Source organism: Fusarium solani (assembly GCF_023522795.1).
Source record: "Fusarium solani strain SB1 chromosome Unknown bctg00000002, whole genome shotgun sequence".
Taxonomy (NCBI): Eukaryota; Fungi; Ascomycota; class Sordariomycetes; order Hypocreales; family Nectriaceae; genus Fusarium; species Fusarium solani.
The window spans coordinates 3430388-3449573 of record NW_027072155.1 but is presented as its reverse complement, the minus strand read 5'-3'; the positions used below and the strand labels follow the sequence as shown (position 1 = coordinate 3449573).

Here is a 19186-nt window from a genome sequence, read left to right as displayed (position 1 = left end):
TCCCCTTCCATGTTCCTCCTCGTGCTTGTCATCCATCCATCGCCGCTCCCTTGCTCCTTCCTGTAGTTGACCCCCCCGTAGACAGACCGCTCTCTTCTCCTCCTCCTCTCCTCCACCCCCTCGACCCTTCAGATCCCGTCAACAACAAACAATCCCACCCCTTCGGTATCCCCTTGCGACTTTCCTCCTCCTTCACCTCCTCGTCTCTTCATCCCCAGCTAGCTCGTCACCACCGCCTCTTCTAGATCGATAGACCCGATAGATCTCTCGATCTACCTTCAACACGTGCGGATAGACAGCTCGCCTGCTCTTCAACAACCGTCCCATCCCAGCAACCGATCCATGGAAGTCGACTTTGGCTCCTCTCGCAAATAGATCACCCCAAAACCCCTCTTCTCGCCTAGACATCATCACCATGCCTTACAATACGCGCCGCAAGTCGCTCTCTCTACCCAGTCTGGGCATCCACGTTCCCATGACGCACGCCGCTCGCGCTGCTGCTGCTGCTGCCTCCAAGAGCGCTTCACGGCCATCGTCGTCCTCTTCTGCCTCGCCCGCCTTGTCGCCACCCACATCTGGCACCGAGGGCTCCGAATCGCATCCCAGCAAGCGACAGAAGCGATCGCACGCCGACGACGTTGCCATTGAGCAGACACCGCCTCCTTCGCCAAGACCGGACTCGAGCCTTGACCTAGACATCGAGCAGTCCAAGATTGACCTCGAGGCGGTAAAAGACGACATTGTCGAGGCTGTTATTATTCAACTACAGTCAACTGGAAACCGACCTCATCTTGTCAAAGAGCTGGCGACCGTTCTGGCTCAACGTCTCGCCTCTGTCCAACAGTGAGTTTCACACCCCTCAACCCCTCCGCCTCCCGTGCGCTAACATTCCAATCATAGCTCCGCCAACCCCTGTGCCATTATTTCCTCACGGTTGGCTTCGTATCTGAAGCGCACATGCTGGAGCGCTCAAAAACCATGCCCTCTTGCCAAAGAACTCGAGAGCGTCCATCCTCGGAGAACCTACTTCTTCCTCACTACCTGCCCTCGTCAGCCTATTCCAGACCCCAGCTCCGTCGTGCCCTCTCGTCGCGCCCTCGATACTCCTTCGGTATCGCTGACGGACGATTCCGGTTCAGATGACACAGATGCCCGACGGCGTGAGCTCAGCCCATCGCCCGAGGTGGATCTGTCGGATCACAACTTTGACGAAGGCGACGATGACCTTACCATGCCCGCCACTCCCATTGGCTCTCTTCCCTCCCATCACCGCTACGTACCAAACCGCCGCGACAGCCGTCGCAACTCGCCGCCTCTGGAAAAGGATGAGCGCGAGTTCACCCAGACGGCTGATTTCTTGCTGAAACGCAAGTTTACGGAAGAGGCGCCTGTTCCCGAGACCAACGACCGCACCCATACCTCCGAGTATGGCTACCGCGACGACTTTTGGTTCGGCGAGCACCTCATGCTTGGTTCGACTGCCTCCCTCACCAGCCCCGCCATGAAGCCGATGTCGACAATGACACCGAGCGCGCGCAAAGACGAAGAGGCAGACAACTGGCTGAAGCTCAGCAAGCTTATGGAATGGGATAGGCCATGCGAAAGCATCGAGATTGACGAGATCGACTGCTTGTTTGACGCATGCTGAACGACGACAACTCCTTTGGGCAGGCGCAAGGAGTTACAAGAGGATGACTGAGATGACGACTCCGCCTTGTCTGCGACGGCGGATATACGATACATACATATTAATTGCATGGAGCGGGGTCTGCGGAAGTATTTGTACTATTAGACTTGCCTGGTGTTTTGGATTGATTTGGTTGGGGATGGGATTGGGATTGGGGATCGGGGGAGATCCCTCATGACTTGATTTATTTGGCGCATAAAAAGGACGCGCGCGTATCTTGGATTGGAAAATGTGCAATGCCACTCAGATTGAGCTTCTCTACGTTACGTCTTGGATAATACTGTACATAGCCATATTTTACAAGCCCTTCTCACTTTCTCCCACTCAAGTCCCCTTGAAACGTCATGGCCCCAAGGCGGTGAGCACGCATCATGATCGGTCCTTTTCGCTCACTCGGAGCTCGACCCAGACCAGGGTGCCCATTTGAAGGATGTTGGGCCGCTCCACCTTGACCACTTCGAGGCCAGGCGTCTTAAGGGCAGCCTCTTCAACGATACCCTGTATGTCTCGATTCCACCAACAGCCGTACTTTTCGAAATGCTTGCCTGCGTTCTTATCCAGTAAGCCGTTGACGATGCCATACCAGCCCTTTCCATGCTCCAGGAGGATAATGCGCCCTGATCCTGGCTTGACAGCTGACGCCAAGTTGGTCAGAACGGCGACAGGGTCTGACACGGAGCACAGACCAAACGTCTGAATAACAGTATCGTATTTCGTCGATGGTGTTGAGGGCCCGGGGAGAGGATGGTGTGCGTCGGAATGGATCAGGCGGAGCTGGTCGTCGAGGTAGGAGAGCTGACCACCGGTATGGTCGGCCATGGTGGATGCGCGGACGATCGGGGCGGATGATTTCATGGGCGGGACGGTCTTGACGAGGCGTTTCCGGGCGACGTCGAGCATGTCGACCGAGATATCGAGGCCGGTAAATGATGTTATCCCGTGAGGCGCCTCAGCGCCAGCCTTGCCTTGCCTTTCCCCCTTGGCCTCCGACACACGCTCGTTCAGTGGCTCCCAGTTGTAGTATTCGAGGTTTCGTCCCGTGCCCATGGCTAGCTCCAAGACATGTCCCGTCGCACGCGCGGCGAGACGCTTCCGCAGACCGGTGATGCCCATCCACCACTCGGGCAGGTTGAGTTCCTTGTCAAACTGCTCGGCGTTGTCGCCGTCGAGCGCCGGCGGCCGGCCGGTCGGGGTGGAGTGCTCGCATGGTCCGCTGCAGGGACAAGCCTTGAAGGACGCGGCGACGGTGCCGAATATGTAGAAGCCGAGGGCGCCAGCAGCGAGGGCTGCGCCGGTGAGAGGGAGCCAGGTCGAGCGCCAGAGATCGAGGAGGGTTTCAGCTTTCGGAGGGGGAGGGGGAGGCGGCGGCGGTTGTGAAGAAGCTTGGGGTTTACTGTAGATAGTGTTAGGATGTCAAGTCAGAGGCAATTGACTGCTTTGAAGGGAATATACGGCTTGTAGGGTCTCGTAGTTTTGGGCGGAGGTTTGTGTGGTGTCTTTGAGGGGCGGGGAGCTCGCGAGGAAGAGCTCGCAAGGCGCCATTGAGAGCGAACGGACCTCGCGATGAGGCCTCTAGTCGGGGATATCATCGAGTTACTTGTCGTATATGCATTGGGAATAGGAATTGGGCGAGACTGCGACCGGCGCAGCTGTTGAACGTCGTGACTCTGAGGTTTGAATGAATGACTGTGCGAAAATAGATTCAAAATCCGCCCAACGGGGTTCCCGCCCCGGAGCGGGTCGGCTCCATCCGACAGGCCGGTTCGAACAGTGGGTCCGATTCTGGGGGTGCAGGCAGCTCATCGCGACGGATCGTGAACGGAGGGGATTGAACTTGTGACTTACAACCATATCGACAACTCGTCTATCAAATCTCTGACATGGCAACAAACTAGAGCACTCTATAATCGCGACTAGTTCACCATCAGATCTCTTTGTTCCTACTGGCGGCGCCGTAACCATGGCAACTCAGAATGACCTCCAAGAGTTGCTACGCCTGCTCACGGCGCGCAAAATGTCCATGATGGCCGCCATGGGCCAGGTAAAAGCCCTCCAGACAAAGAACCTCCGAAGGTCTGCCTTAAACCACCCCCAGCCCTAACCTCTGCAAGGCTGACGCGTCTAATCACCCAGCATCGCGCAGATCGCCGATGCGCCCCTGGCAACGGTCGAGGAAGCCCTCGGCGGAGATGCCAAGGCGGCAAAGAGCCTGCACGCGGCGTGCAAGGCGCATGGGAAGAAGTCCGGCGGGAAGCGCGCGGTGGAGGATGGGGGAGTCGGTGCTGGGGCGAAGAAGCCCAAGTTGGAGGCGCATCGACGGGATCTTGACTACAGCGCCATGTCTGGTGATGAACTCGAGGCGGCGCTGGAACTACCACTAGAGGAGGACGAAGAGGTTATCCGGAACACGACTGTTGTGACGAACAGGGCGCCCCTGATGTTGGCGTTTGTGGTTGAGTTGTTGCGATTCACAATGCCAGAGCAACCACCAAGCAGCCGGTTGAGTCTGGCTCAGGCCGTGGTGAGCGCCAACTCGCGGTCGAAAGCTGTGAGCATAGGTATTGAAAAGGCACCTCCAGGAGGTGAGCAAAAGATCCCGGAAGGCCAGCCAAAGATCAGCATCATGGGCCGTCAAGTCCCGGTCCTCAAGCGAGGCGGCTACACCTGGTCTGGCTCATCACAACCGTCGTCGTCCAACGCCTCTTCAGTCACACTTCAAGGAAGCCAACCGAAACCCAAGGGCTGGACCGCAAGTCAGAAACTGAGCTCGAAAGGATCCGTCTTTATAGCTCACGTCATCCCCATGTCATCACCATCTGCACGGCCAGCACTTTTCAAGTCTCTGATGGCCGAGAAACCCGAGCTCGAAACTGCGACTCACAACGCCTGGGCTATCCGGACAAGCTTTGGAAACTCGCCCCTGAAACAGGAGGCATCTTTTGACGATGGCGAGTCGGGCTGTGGAAATTTCCTGCTTCAGCAATTGCGCGAACTTGACATCAGCAACACGCTGGTTGTGCTCACGAGATGGTATGGCGGCGTGATGCTTGGCCCAGATCGATGGCGCCTCATGAGAGAGTGTCTCAACGACGCCCTGTCATCTCAGAAGCGCATATCCAGTCTCAACGGAGAACCTGTGTGGGCACTCGACACGGAGGATAAGAAGCCCACGACCTCGACGGTGGGCATGGCTATCCACCGACCCGAAGGGGCGCGGAACTACATTCTCCGAGCCTTTGCGCCGCCAGAGACAGGAGTTAAGAAGACAGTTGCCGCAGCAAATGAGGAGAAACAAGAGCACCTGGGCCGCGTGCTAGGTGCCCTGCGGCTACTGTTTGCGAGCTGGGCAGACACACTGAGCCAAAGTGATCTAGACAAACGGGCCTGGAGCTGGTACATGAGCGTGCGGCCAGACGTGGATGCTGGGCCGGCAGGCTGGGGTGCCAAAGGGACGTTGAAGTTGGAAAAGATACTGGATCTAAGGCGTAAGGAGAGCGCGTGAGACAGATACCTACACGAGTCGATAGGTGAGGCTGGCGTTGGTGTGTCAACTAGTAGTTGCCGAGACATGGGCGCTGGGTAACCATGTTTGACATTAGGGTAATGGTGATAGGAATGCCTCAAATGAGACTCTATTAGACTCTATGATGGAGGTGTCATTCCATCTCAACTAGTTTGCCAACTTATTCACTGGCAGGTTTGATTCCCAGGTGGACGTGGTGTCAGCCTCACTGTCAATGACTGAAGTTCCCGCTGTAAGACAGTGGCTGGAAAATGTCAGATCTTTGCCTTGTTTCTTTGCCCTGCCTGGAAGAAAGCTGCTGTATCGGTTTGTCTCTAGGCTATGGATCGATCGGTTTTCTGCAATCCACGAGGACATGCATTGTCCCTTCGCTTGTAGTCTTCATCTAGACTCATTCCCAAGCATTGCACAACCAGAGACGGACTCGTTAGTGAATTTCAACTAAAGATCGGGCCAGAGTTTCATTCCTTCACTCTTGTGTCTGTCATGTCTCATAGTCCTCTAGGTTAGCTCCATGCAACACCGACCTGTAAGCTTCCTCACTGCAACTAGCTACTATTATTCTATCCTGACTTATCATAGTCCCAAGATACTTGCAGTAGAAGCCGCAGATGTATGTAAAACACCCAAGTTGGAATGTCAAGTCCTCTCCTCTCATACATCCTCCCTCCCTGTCTGTGGAGTTGAGCGACAATACCGGACTCGCCGCCATCAAATCAATCCCACAAGGCGTGGTGGCAGAGTGGTCTAATGCGATAGACTAGAAATCTATTCTCTTCGGAGGCGTCTGTTCGAATCAGGCCCACGTCGGTTGATTATTTTTGCGTCTGCGTCAATGTGTTGGTCTAGACGGCTTCCTTTTTGTTTGGTGATGCAATACGTGGTGTTGAAGCTTTATAGCAACTACCAGACTTGTATTGCGCATGCCTTTGTTAATGTCAGCCAGCCACAGCCAGAGATCACTATCAAACATGATTCTCCCCTTCCGAAGCAGAATCAACACTAATTATCCGAGACCCAAGAGAACGCGTCTGACACGCGTTGGCCAGCTCCGCGCACTCGGATTCGCCGTCCGTGACCCCGAGGCCAAAGCTGTAAATATCGAAATTGAAGAGGCTGTTCTTGCCAATGATTGGCCCGGGGCCATTGACCAGCCAGAGCTGACAGCGCAAGAGAACCAGTCTAGTGTTAGGTCGACGGCCATGTCCGCTAATCCGCTGTCATGGACGAGAGAGTGCGCTGAAGCTTTAGCGGACTTTTGGGGGTGTCTTGTTGTTTTTACTGGCGCGGGCAACCTACGCGCAGGCCCCTCGTTACCAAACAAAGAAAGTAAACACTCGTGACACTTGATGCATTTTTTCCTTCTCTGAAGGAACAAACAAAGCCACCTGCAAAGTCGACATTCAAGAAAAACGGCCATCTTTAACGGCCTGGGTGCATCTGTACGAGAGTTTATACAAGAGTCACTTGCCTTTTTTCGCTGGTTACTCTCGGTCAAGAGTCGGGAATCGCCATCTCATTTCCTTTCTTCCTCACCCCGCTTCCAATCGCTGTAGCTGGAGACCAGGTCCCCAAGCTATTCTATTGGAACCTCCTCCCCGCCAACCTGAACCTTTCGTTGGAGCCGCCTCACTCTCGACCGAAACAACAACCTTTGTTTCTTTCGCGTGTCATCACACTTCACCTCGCTGTCGCTGGTCACCGACGAAAAAGATTCAGCCTCCCTCGCGCCGTGTCGACGATAAATTCAACGTCCCTCTGCTGCATGCGCGCATCTCCATCTTGACCTCCACAAGTCAAGCCTCCTCCACCGACAACCACCCCAAGCTCGACGACGATCGACGCCACAGACGCAGGGTCTTTCGCTGCTGGTATCCTTCAAAGGCGACTCGTCCGCCTTGCCATTCCTTGTCCCTCCCGTTGTCACCCATCTGAGTTCTAGCCATGGAGAACTACCAAAAGTTGGAAAAGATTGGTGAAGGTTCGTTGCGTTGCCATCTACCGCCCACCGTCGACATGTCACCGCCAAGGTCAATGCTAACCCTCCTCAGGCACCTACGGTGTCGTCTACAAGGCCCGAGACCTTGCCAACAATGGTCGCATCGTCGCCCTCAAGAAGATCCGCCTCGAGGCTGAGGATGAAGGAGTCCCCAGCACCGCCATCCGCGAGATCTCCCTACTCAAGGAGATGCGAGATCCCAACATTGTCCGTCTCTTTAACATCGTGCACGCCGATGGCCACAAGCTATACCTCGTCTTCGAGTTCCTCGACCTCGACCTCAAGAAGTACATGGAGGCTCTTCCCGTGAGCGATGGTGGTCGAGGCAAGGCCCTGCCCGAGGGCTCTTCGCCGCATCTGATGCAGCTCGGTCTCGGTGACCAAGTCGTCCGCAAGTTCATGCTCCAGCTTTGCGATGGCGTCAAGTACTGCCACTCCCACCGCATCCTGCACCGCGATCTCAAGCCCCAGAACCTCCTCATCGACAAGGAGGGCAACCTCAAGCTTGCCGATTTCGGTCTTGCCCGCGCCTTTGGTGTTCCGCTGCGCACATACACCCACGAGGTCGTCACCCTGTGGTACCGCGCCCCCGAGATTCTGCTGGGTGGACGTCAGTACTCGACTGGCGTCGACATGTGGTCCGTCGGTTGCATCTTTGCCGAGATGTGCACACGAAAGCCCCTCTTCCCTGGTGACTCGGAGATTGACGAGATCTTCAAGATCTTCCGGTGAGCACTGACTTCCATGCGACCTCACGACTACAAGTACTGACTATCTCTAGGACGCTTGGAACACCCTCGGAGGAAGTCTGGCCCGGTGTCACATCGTACCCCGACTTCAAGTCATCCTTCCCCAAGTGGCAGCGTGACTACAACAATGTCCTCTGCCACAGCCTCGACGACGCCGGCCTCGAGCTTCTCGAGATGATGCTCGTCTACGACCCTGCCGGACGCATCTCGGCCAAGGCAGCTTGCAACCACCCTTACTTTGAGGAGTACATACAGCAAGAGCAGCATGCGTCCAATCAATCGAATGGGTACTATCACTAGATGGGATATCAGGGATCCTTCACGATGACGCACATGCATTAGACGCCTCCTTGCCAGTATGGGGCTGACTGGCGGGAGCCTACCCAGTATCCTTTGCTTTTCAGGATACGGCGAGGTGCCCAGACCTCGACCAAGCCTCGGGACATTCAACGATATGGGCGTAAAACCGGAACACACGTTATCAGGCGACGAAAGATGCCCAATGATATGACATAGTTGGGGGTCTCTCGGAACTCGCATTGGTTGCTTTGCTTTACCTTGCCTTGCTCGGCCTTGGACCTCGTCTACCCTCTCACCCCTCTCACATATCTACCTAGCCAACACCCACCCCCATAGCGAGGAGCCCAATAACAACCAACGAAGGATTCATCATCTAGGACTTGAGAGGCAGTGCGATGAAGTGAGCCAACAACGAGTTCCTTCTGTTATGTGGTTGGGCGGGTGGAAAAGAGGAGCGTGACAGACGGAAGCGAGGACAAGGCATTTTTCAGGACGGGCGGGATTTCCTTTTTTCCATGGCTTGTGGTTTTGAATGTACAGAATAGACGGTGGCACGCAATGCCTGATGCAGTTCTCCAGAATGACAGGGCAGGGTAATCAACAAAATGGCCCAACAGCATGAGGAGACAAAACCAGATGAACGGTTGGCACTTGATCCGTGGCACTCAGCCCGTAATATGCGAACGTGGGAGCCTGACAGGAGTTGAGGATGCAGCAGATGACAACAGATGACAGGAGATGGCCAACAGCGGCCGCATCGTGGCGATGCAGATATGGATGGAGAGGAGAGTTGGGAGCATGGCCAACAGTTGATGGCCCAGAAACACAGCCCAATTCCAGCCGGTCGGTAACACTAGGAGCGAGTGTGCTTGGGCGACGAGTTGGTGCGGGTCGGGTATGGTTTCAGCGAAGGCATTCTCAGATGAAACCGAACCAACAACAGATGAGGCTCCAACCGTCTCAGGCATGCTCAGCACTGCCACAGCAACCCACCAACGCACTAAACTAGTAGATCTAGTCGTTCATACCAATGGATCCCGATAGACCGTCTATCAGTCGAGTTGGGTCGGCGAGTACACCTTCAACAGGCGCCCGTAGGCTGAAGCATGACAGAGGAGCCGCCCAAGAGCCGCCCGTTCGCGTACCCTGCGATGATCTATTTCCATCCTCACCCCAGAAAGAGACTAACCTCACGGCGTGTAGGTGTATTAGACGCCCGAGCAAGGGTCAGACGTGCGGTTCATGAAACTGGGCGCTTGCGGGGTGAGAGTGGAGGGGGTTGAAAGGTATGTAAGCGCCTGGGTTGAGTGTCATGTTTCACGAAGGATCCGAAACGATTACAGTAGACATGGCGCCCGGAAGCGTTATTCTGCCGGGCGGGCGAGCGGGCGCGTCTTGCAGGGGAAACGCTGTTCGTGCTTTTACATGTACATTACATGTTGGGGGTTGCTTGAAGGCGCTTGGAGGTGCATATGGGGGAGAGGCAGCCAAACAGATGGGGTCTAGGCGATCTAAGCGCCCGACACCAAAAATAATTCCCGATGATTTTTTGGTTACCAGCGAAAATGCTCCAGGAGACAGCAGAACGATCCAAGCGCTCTTGGCTACAAGAAAAAAGGATCCTAGGATAGAAATCCTGCAACGTTGCAGAATAGATCGTCATTATGCATAGAGAATCCCTACACTGCTGAAATATAGTCTTCAGGCAAGCTCTGGCGGCTGTGCAAAAAACTAGCTTTGCACTGCAAGCTGGGGTTCGGCTTGAGCCGAGAGGGAGAGAGAGAGGGAAAAGCACCGATGTGGGGCTGGAGGCCCTGATGCCTCGGCTTTTTCATCCGGAGGCAGCCCGGTGTTTTAAGTGGGGACGCACTCCGGGCGGACCGGCCGGGGCGGAGAGGGAGGGAGGGAAAGCTTCGGGGCACGGAGGAGAAAACCTAATCTGGGTATGCCAAATGCACAATGAATCCTTTAAACAAGGCTGTGGAAGATTTTGTTGCTGGGAATGATTGGTAATATGCGGGTAAGGATATATCCTGTTGGGTGAAATGGCAAATACGAGGACGAGATGCTCGTATTGGAGGGACCATTACGCACGTTGACTGCACAATTCGCCTGGCAGCAAGGAAAACCATACAGCATTGACCATGGGAAATCTTGCTAGTCATTTTCCTTCACCGCAATCTATTGCACATGTGAAAGAAGAGAAAAGAGTCATTTCGATACCCGATCGCGGACCCGCGGGTCTTCCCCGCATCCCACCACAAGCTTGGGAGGAGGGGGGGGGGCTAGACTCAACCATAACCCACGCGCACACCAGGTCATGAGGGCCTCGACGAGTCCCGCAGAGGGGATATATCCCAGCTTACAAGTAATTAATTACCCCTCACTCCAGGCATATGAGCCGCGGTAGGGCAAAGTTAGCGTGGCTGGTGATGGAGTTGCTTTTCCTTGGATGGTGATCCTGGGGGAATGATGGGTACGCCGCAAGATCAAGTGATGTCTTTTGCTGTGCTTCTCATAATCTCGATGGGGTTTGTAGAGGGGGGCGGTGGATACAGCATGTGGAGGGGAGCATGTCACGGGCTAGCATGATAGCGTCAAGTTTGACTGTTGCGTTGCAACTCGTGCGTTCTCCTCTGTTGAGTAAAATGTCTCTACGATCTAGAGGTGCAGTAGCGTATGGCGATGAAACCAGCCAGACCGTTGCGGCGGTGCAAGCTCTCATGCTCAGGGACTGAAGGCATCGCGGAGAATAGCAGTATGCGCAAGCGGCAGCTCGTCGTCACCGACTCACGTGGCCTCCCTCGCCACAGGGAGCCCACTAGCCACATCCGGGACTGTTTCCGTTGCCATTGATGCTTGAGCCACGGATGCATTGCGCGGTGTGGTGCAGCCACATGATGTGGAGGTAGGGGCACTGACTTTAATGCAGATCAAGGCACCAGCCATTTGTCTCTGCTGCCTGCAACGCTTATTTTGACAGCCATGCCCAGCCACAACCGACCAGCTCAAAGAGACCTTGCTTCTGCTTGCAGCTAAAAAACTTGCAGCGAGTCAGAGCCACGCGTCCGAGGGTTGGCATGCAGGCGTCAGGGATGGCGTGCGCCGGGTTAGGAAAGGCGGGGCTGGCCAATCAGAGTCTATACTTGACAGAATCAGATGGGGATCTGAAGAAGAGAGGGGGTGTGCTGCTGTCCCTCTCGTTGATGGTGGAGAGAAAAAAAGGAAAGGTCGAGTCAAACGACGATGGAGATGCTACTGGCCTGTCGTGACTGGCTCGGGGGTCAGGGGTCAGGGGAATATCTCCTCCATGGGATGGATGGGACTGCGCTGTCAGTGGTTGTCGTGATTCATGACAACACCAAGATCAACGGCGGTGAGAATTTTTTTTATCGCCTCTTGGTGTGATGCCGTGTTTTGGAAACAGTCGAGCTTTTCCAAAGTCACATTTCAGTAAATCATGTTGAAAAAAACTCAATCAGACCATGTTCTTGTGGTGAGGTATTCTCGGATGACCTCTGCAGGGCCGCTGGGATCGCCAATAGCCTTGAAGTAAATCGAACAGCCTTAACCGTCCCATCAGCTCACGGGTCGAGAATCGTGGCTCGTCCGTCCGAGGCTCCTCGGGACCAACCAGAGGACGAGGAGTCTAGGCCGACCCTCTTTGCTGCTGCTGGCTGCCAAACCCGGAGTTAAAAAAGAGGCAATCCTTGCTCGCCCGGCCTGCATCTCAACGAGGGCGGCCCGCTCGAGGGATCCCAGCTTCACGGGTCATTGGGCGTTGCCCAGGTCTAGCGCAAGGGTCCGGGCTATGGCACGCAGATTCCAGCCATTTTCGATCGCCCTCCCGATCAATCAAGGTTTTCCTTGTATTCTGAGTTATATCACTTTCTTGGTTGCCCTTGGGAACCCGGTCAATAGCTTTCTCTCGCTATAATAGATGAATGCCAACTCTTGGCAGGCTATTGTATCCCCTCCCTTCGCTTGAGACGTCTTGTGCTTGGAGACCTGTGCTCCCCCCGCTCTGCATTCCTCGAACGGGCTGTTCCCGAGGGAGCTAGTGGCGTCTGCCGACGACGGAACTGGGTGTGCTGGCTGCATGGCGTCCTCTCTTGTGTGTGTGTTGTGCAGGGGTGGCTTTTTTGTCCCTCGCCCCAGGAAAAAGCAGGGGGCGTACGTAGGGTTTCGGATGGGTTGGACGGGGCTATCTACGGGGCTATTGTCGAGACTGAGACAGGACGGGAGGTGTTTCTGTGTTGAGGAGCTCCCTCTCCTTCCGTCTTGCGATAGTCCGGATAGAAGAAGGGTGAAACGGCGTAGATCGTGGAGGAGGGCTAAGGGGGTCTGATGGTGTCGAGGAGGTTGGAGGCGGTGACAATCTGCAGGAGAAGGGCTCCAAATTCCACGCATCAGTAAGGGATGCGTTGTATCCAGCCGTTGTAGAGAACCTCGAGCCCTGCGACTCGACTGGACTCGACTATTGCGTCGCCTGTCTCTCTTGTCTGTCTGCATGAGAGAGGAAGCGGGAGGCCCTCTGACGGGTTCGCCGCTGGGGTCCCGAATGTATGACCTGCAGGATCCATGGGCCAAGAGAGGACGTTTATAGGCCTGATTTGGTAATCAGATGTCGAGGCCCTTGGCGGGCTTGATCCCTTTCGATACGATACTTGCTCCACGGGCCATCCGATCAAGTTTGAGGGAAAACTCCACATCCCGTTCCCTGACCGTTCACACACGATGCAAACTCCCCAAGTGTGTGACTTTTAGCCCTGAACCTTGCCATGATCTGATTTTTCTGAGGCTGCACACTCTATCTACGAGAAACCTCGGTGGCTGCAATCGCCGAACAGGTTCGGACCTGGAGAGTGATATAGAGACAGGCACCGGGGAGGGATGAGGAATGTGACTCGGAGAGGGACGAACGACAAGCGAGCGCCCCCTCCAGTCCGCATCCGCTACAAAGTCTCGTCCCTGTTTTCTTTTGAACCCAAGGGCTCGGTTCTGACGGGCGCCGAGGGGTTGAGGCTACCGCCACAGGGGGGAGGGGGGCTTATGTTTAAGCGATGCGATAGTCAAGAGGGCTTCGTTCGGTGTTTGTGAAAGCATGCGTAACAATGGTTTCCTTTGATCTAGAGTAATATCAACCCGGTGGTTGCATCTGCTACTGCTGCTGCTGACCTAAAACGTGGGCGCTGGTCTTTTATTGTGCGACCTTGAGGAAAAGGTGTGGGCTGTCAACTAAAAAAGACGGGATGAGAAACCGCTGGCGTTTGTGTCTCCATCTTGGCTTCGCTTCAGATGATGCGGTGTAACCGCAAAAACAAGCAGGAGGCCGTCGGATTTTTTAAAAACCCCTGAGAGGATGGATCATCGTTTGGAAAATTTGTCGCAAGTCAGCTCTGGCTTGGCATAACCATGTAGAAACAAGCTGAGGGTCATTTTTAAATAATGTTTTTTTGTTCATGTTGTACCGTAGGGTAGCTCATGAGGAACCTAAAAGAGTGCCCGATGATGATCACCCCATTGCCCTTTAAACATCTGATCTGCACTCTCGAGGGTACAGCAAAGAAAGGGTCTTGCCGGCGATCACAGAGCCAGCCACGTATTGTTGGCCTCTAATGCAACCCCTGCGTGAAACGTGTGTCTGTGTCTGTGTGTGTGTATGCGATCAACATGCAAGATGCAGCGTCGAGGGAGCCCGTCTTGTGCGAGGGCTTCAGGCGAGCGAGCAGTACGTCTGTGCTTTGATGACTTGTGCACCAGTAAGAAAGGGACAGGACAGCCCAAAGTGAACCTGACAGCCCATGAAACGGGCATCGTTGTTTATGCTCAATGCGCATGGCTTTACAGATTGCTTCTTTTTTAGGCGTCGATGCCGCCCGTCCGTCCCCTTGTCTACATGATGGCCCAAGCGGGTGATCTGTGCTTCAAATGAACAGCGCTTAAGAAATGGATTTGCGGAGAGTTGGAAACAAACTTGAGGGAGCATTCATGTTTGAAGTTTAATCCGGTTCCAAAGGATTCCGTTCTCCTGGATCCGCGACGCAGGGTCTTTTAGTTGCCAAGTTTGTCCGCAGATCAAAAGATGAGACGGACAAATTGATCAACAAGAAACAAAACTGGCAAGTGTCATCGCCTCCAAGTCTTGAAAATTGGCCACCGAGGCGTCACGATTGGCCGTGAGCGGCTCTTGTATCAGACAGCGCGGTTTCAAAGTATGGGGCACCAGCCAATCGAGCGGCACCTACCAAAGACGGAGACGGATGGCAATGGCTGGCTGCAACGGGGGCCGCTCTGTTGGTGCGTTTGAGAATTGCCCAAGGCGTCGGCCACGAGCCAATTAGAGCACCCCATTAGCCCTCCATCTCCTCCAGCTGCTGTCAAACGCTCCCCCGAACCAGTCAAGCCGACAGCTGGGGTCTTGCTGTTTGATGGACATGGGCAGTATCGCATCTTGGTTGGTCGTCGTCATTTATCGTATCTCGTCCGTGGCCGCGGCTGGTTGGAGCAGACATGTTCAGGCTCATGTCCAGGCTTCAGCTGTCGTTCCATTCGCAGCTGGCAAAAGGATATGAGGATCCAGCGTCCCAGGAGCCAATGGATTCAGTAGAATCTCAAGTCCTTGCTGCGTAGGGCTTTTCGTTCAGTGTAGTATTAGCGGATCCGGGCGTAGTATAGCTGACAAGGGGGGATTAATTCTGGAGCAGAATGGGAATCTCATGCGAATAGTTGACGAGTATTAAGACGACGTCGTTTCATGACCTGTTTCTCCCCCTTCTCATCATTCATCCCATCTCGACAATCCTCGTTTCCTTTCTTTCTTTGCTCTCTGGTCTGGACTGGAATTCTATTCTTGTGCCGTGTCTATATTTCTTTCCGAATTGTTTCAATTTTTCCCTCGTCCGTTGCCACGTTTCGACACATCCCGCATACCTCTGGCAGGTACCGCAGAACAATCAGACACAGACAAATCCGTCGTCACCAGCCTTCTCTACGCTCTCCCTTTTGGAACAAAATAACGTGTTCATCAACAAGAACACGCCGTCTTGACGATTTCCACGTCTCAGTCATTTCGCTTTCTTTCTCCCTCGCGCTGTTCATCGATTCTTGGTGCCGGTCACCAAACCCGAAAAAGGCCAAAACCCTTTCAATACTATTGAGGGTGCCCTTCTTCTTGTCTCTCCCTTTGTATGCAATCTCGAATTCCGATTTTGATCATTCACCCCCGCACTCTACACCAAGAATCAATATTGCTTCCCTTGTCAAGCTGGTCTTGATTGAAAGATTTTTGGTTAAATATCCAGTCTTGTTCGCAGCTGTTTGGCATTTGTTCTCATCAGCATTCAACCGAACAACACCAAAACACCAGCCTCACAAGCATCAACACCAGCCTCACCCATCTATTTCAAATCATTTCCCTCCCCATCCCATTCACTTTAACCACCATTCCGGTGCCTGTCTCTCCGTCAAAGACCTCAGCCTAACAAAACGCCTCCCCCACAGCTCTGCTCTCGGCTTTGACAATCCATCAAACCTGCGAGCCAGTGCGCAAAGCTAAACGCAACGATCGAGAGCGATAAAAAGTCTAAAAAGCTTTTGTTGTTTTATTTCCCGCGCCAGACCTTTTCGTCTTTGGAAAGGTGCCTTTTACACATCCATTCCCCTCGCGCATCACCGACCCGTTGCGAGTAAAGCGCCAAGCCTCAAGGCCTCGACCACTGGCAAGAATCTGGACCTACCGAGAGAGATCGGATCGCCGCTCTGTTCACTGCAAACTCCAGTGGGCATCAACTCTGTCAGTACCTGTACGGAAAAAGAAGGTGCACTATCCGTCGCTCTACTGGTTCTGGACTGGACTCGGCTTCACTCTGCGGGTAATTGATTAATTGTTTGGCATTCTAATCAAACAATTAATTCTTGCCCATTGTTCGCATCTCGCTACTTCCGCTTCTATTTTTTCTGATTCGGCTTCGCGGGCGCTTCGCGAAACCGAGCGAGACACCGGCCAAAGCAGCGACCGAAACCGCCGACTTTGCCGCCAAAAGCAGAGACACTCTCATTTTGATCCTACCACCGCCGCATCTGCAACGCAGTGCAAAGCAAGGCAGGAACAAGGATAACTGGAACATCCATCTAACCCCGGCGACCACCAAGCCACCGACATAGACGCCGCCTGTCTGGTGCTTTTGCCACTCTCTACTCTCACTCTCTCGTGGCCTCTGGCTTTTGCTTCCTTCTCTTTGACTGCACCCAGTCACGACCCGTCAAATCGGCCAGACCGCCGACCAGACCCTCTCCAAGCCCTACAGACCCTACAGACCCTACAGACCCAGCAGCTCTTGGCTTGCCCTGGCCCATCCCGTCGACCTGACCTAAGGACGGCCTTTTCCAGAGTCGACCCCTGTACTGCTGGTGACCCCTGTCAGCCTCCCCACCCCTGTCCTCCACTGATCCACACCCCCTTCACTGCGCCGCCATCCACACGCACGCCCCGGACACTCCCCTCCACCCCAAAACGTCACTTGTTACGAAGCCAGAAACGCCCCAACCCTCACATGAGCCATCTGTCTCTTGCTGGTTGATATATCAAGCCTCACGCATCCTTCACCCCTGGCACTTTTCTTCTTGTGCCTCAGTCACTGATACCCATCATCTGCTCTTCTGTCTCTTTTGGATTAAAGGCCATCCAATCCTTTCTTGGGCCTAATCCTCTTGATACCCTCTACCTCTATACCCTCCATCCCCACCTTTCCTCTACTCACTTACACGCGGGCCCTTCCCGTGTATAATACTCGACCACATCCTCCTCCTCCCTCCTCAACCCACACATCCACATACAACATGGACTCTTCATCAACACGGTACCTCACCATGGAGGAGCTCAACAAGATTGCCCTCGAGCAGTTCGTCTACCAGCCTGTGGGTCGCGACATGATCGCCTATCTTGCCGAAGCCGCCCACCACGTCATTGCCTGCGACTCGACCCTCATGCCTCCCGCTCCCGTCGACCCCCGACATAACCTCCCGACTCCTCCCCGGAGCCCCGAGCCCCGGACCGTTCGATCCGAAGATGGTGGCCTTCCTACTCTTGAGGAGTTCATCACTCAGCTCGTCGTCTCCTCCAACGTCCAGGTCCCCACCCTCATGTCGACCCTCGTCTACCTTGGCCGCCTCAAGTCCAAGCTTCAGCCCATGGCCCGCGGCCTGCGATGTACCGCCCACCGAATCTTCCTCGCTGCTCTCATCCTCGCCGCAAAGTACCTCAACGACAGCTCGCCCAAGAACAAGCACTGGGCCAACTACAGCCACATCACCACTGACTGCTACAACTTTGGCTTCAGCCGCACCGAGGTCAACCTCATGGAGAAGCAGCTTCTCTTCCTTCTCGAGTGGGACCTGCGCATTACTGAGGAGGACCTCTACCGCGACCTCGACGACTTCCTCGAGCCCCTCCGCCACAAGATTGCCGAGCGACACGCCCGCAAGATGCGACACCGCGAGGAGAAGCGACGCCAGAAGGAGCTCTCTGCTGCCTGCGCCCGATACCCCAGCCCTCCTTCTTCTCGAGGCCACTCCCGATCTCGCGGTGCTACTCCCGAGCAGCACATTCGCAACATGAGCGGCTCCATCTCTCCTCCTGGCCTCAGCTACAGCAGCTCTACCAGCTCCTACGCCTCATCGGTCTCCTCTGGACGCGCCGCCTACTCGCAGGCTACAACCCCTCTCGAGCCTTCGGAGCCTGAGCCCTACTACTACTATGAGTCGCAGCAGGGCAGCCTCTATGACTCGCCTGTCCAGATCGTTCCCGATGTCGACTACCCCAAGGCGCACATGGCCAGCAGCCGCATGCTTCCCTACGAGATCACCGCCGACGAGTACCACCAGCAGTACCAGATGCAGGACGCCGCCTCCAAGAAGCAGCAGCAGCAGCGTCCCAGGCGAGGCATGTGGGGTCGTCTCCTCGGTGGCAGCGTCGCTGTGCGATGAACCATCTGACCGGACCTGATCGACATTCATAACTTAATGCATACTCCTGGCGTTCACGGGATCAGTTTTTTCGGCATGACGACACATTTCCGCATTGAAAAAGAAGAAGCTTGGCATGGCGTCGGTTTGCTTTTCCACATCTGCTTTTTTAGAAAACCAGATACACCACGGGATTGATGACTCTTTGGCACTCATCTCCCCGGCAGTTTTTCTTTGTTTCGCCGACTCTACTTGTTTTTATTATTGTTTTGGTGTTCAGCTACAGGCGTTGTTGGGATTCACATCAATCGAATCGAGACGGCAGCCCCCCTGGTGATCGGGGGGCGTGTGCATTACAGGGGGAGTATTTGGCATTGGCAGGATTTGGACTTTTGGCATCCGATCACAAGTGTTATTTGACGGCCGCTTTGGTATCACGCTCCATGGGTGGTGGCATATAGGATGGGAATGGGTTATACACTGCCACGTTTCAACAGGTTTGGGCTGTGGAGTTAATCATTGGGAATCAACCAGACAGACACTGGGCGGTGCAGTTAGATTACATTACCGTCACTGATCCAATACAAAGAGAGGACTAGAGCCTCGATGAACTACAAACAATGCCTCCTCTTCTGCCTTGTGTGTGGCCCGCAATCTTCAATCAATTAGATTTTGACTCTTGTGAATCAATTCACAGACAAGATCAGCCTTCCTCACTGCCTGGCGGTCTGCCTTCATGACTGTTGGCTGTTGGCTGTTGGGTTGCCATGGATGCAAGATCTAAGCCCATGTGATCTGCTTTTTCCCCTTTCAGCCAATTGCCAAATTTGGCAGGCTGACCCTTGGACCCTTGAGGGACCCGCTATTTAAGGCAGCCCCACGACCAATCAACGAATGAGTCAGCGGCGCCGTTAACGGCCAGGGGGGTTGCCCGCCGCCCGTGTTCGGACAAGTCAGAGTCC

At 54.6% G+C, this 19186-nt stretch overlaps 5 protein-coding genes across 5 annotated transcripts; 4 read left to right on the top strand and 1 right to left on the bottom strand.

Moving 5' to 3' along the window:
• Window positions 1-415: 415 nt before the first annotated feature.
• MRS44_005013 (uncharacterized protein) lies at window positions 416-1648 on the top strand (the record flags this gene model as incomplete). The annotated part of the gene is made up of 2 exons (XM_046268658.2): window positions 416-843; window positions 901-1648. The coding sequence occupies 2 exons, from the start codon at window positions 416-418 to the stop codon at window positions 1646-1648; spliced, it is 1176 nt and encodes a 391-aa protein (XP_046135828.1).
• A 408-nt stretch (window positions 1649-2056) lies between these two features.
• Window positions 2057-3276, bottom strand: MRS44_005012 (uncharacterized protein; the record flags this gene model as incomplete). The annotated part of the gene is made up of 2 exons (XM_046275506.2): window positions 2057-3080; window positions 3140-3276. The coding sequence occupies 2 exons, from the start codon at window positions 3274-3276 to the stop codon at window positions 2057-2059; spliced, it is 1161 nt and encodes a 386-aa protein (XP_046135829.2).
• Window positions 3277-3647: 371 nt separating this feature from the next.
• MRS44_005011 (uncharacterized protein) lies at window positions 3648-5189 on the top strand (the record flags this gene model as incomplete). Its single annotated transcript, XM_046278310.2, has 2 exons — window positions 3648-3760; window positions 3821-5189. 2 exons carry the CDS (start codon window positions 3648-3650, stop codon window positions 5187-5189), a joined length of 1482 nt encoding a protein of 493 aa, XP_046135830.2.
• A 992-nt stretch (window positions 5190-6181) lies between these two features.
• On the top strand, window positions 6182-8258 carry MRS44_005010 (uncharacterized protein; the record flags this gene model as incomplete). The annotated part of the gene is made up of 5 exons (XM_065622412.1): window positions 6182-6402; window positions 6767-7101; window positions 7153-7191; window positions 7262-7937; window positions 7991-8258. 5 exons carry the CDS (start codon window positions 6182-6184, stop codon window positions 8256-8258), a joined length of 1539 nt encoding a protein of 512 aa, XP_065478484.1.
• Window positions 8259-17099: 8841 nt separating this feature from the next.
• Window positions 17100-18245, top strand: MRS44_005009 (uncharacterized protein; the record flags this gene model as incomplete). The annotated part of the gene is made up of 1 exon (XM_046268661.2): window positions 17100-18245. The coding sequence occupies one exon, from the start codon at window positions 17100-17102 to the stop codon at window positions 18243-18245; it is 1146 nt and encodes a 381-aa protein (XP_046135833.1).
• Window positions 18246-19186: the final 941 nt, after the last annotated feature.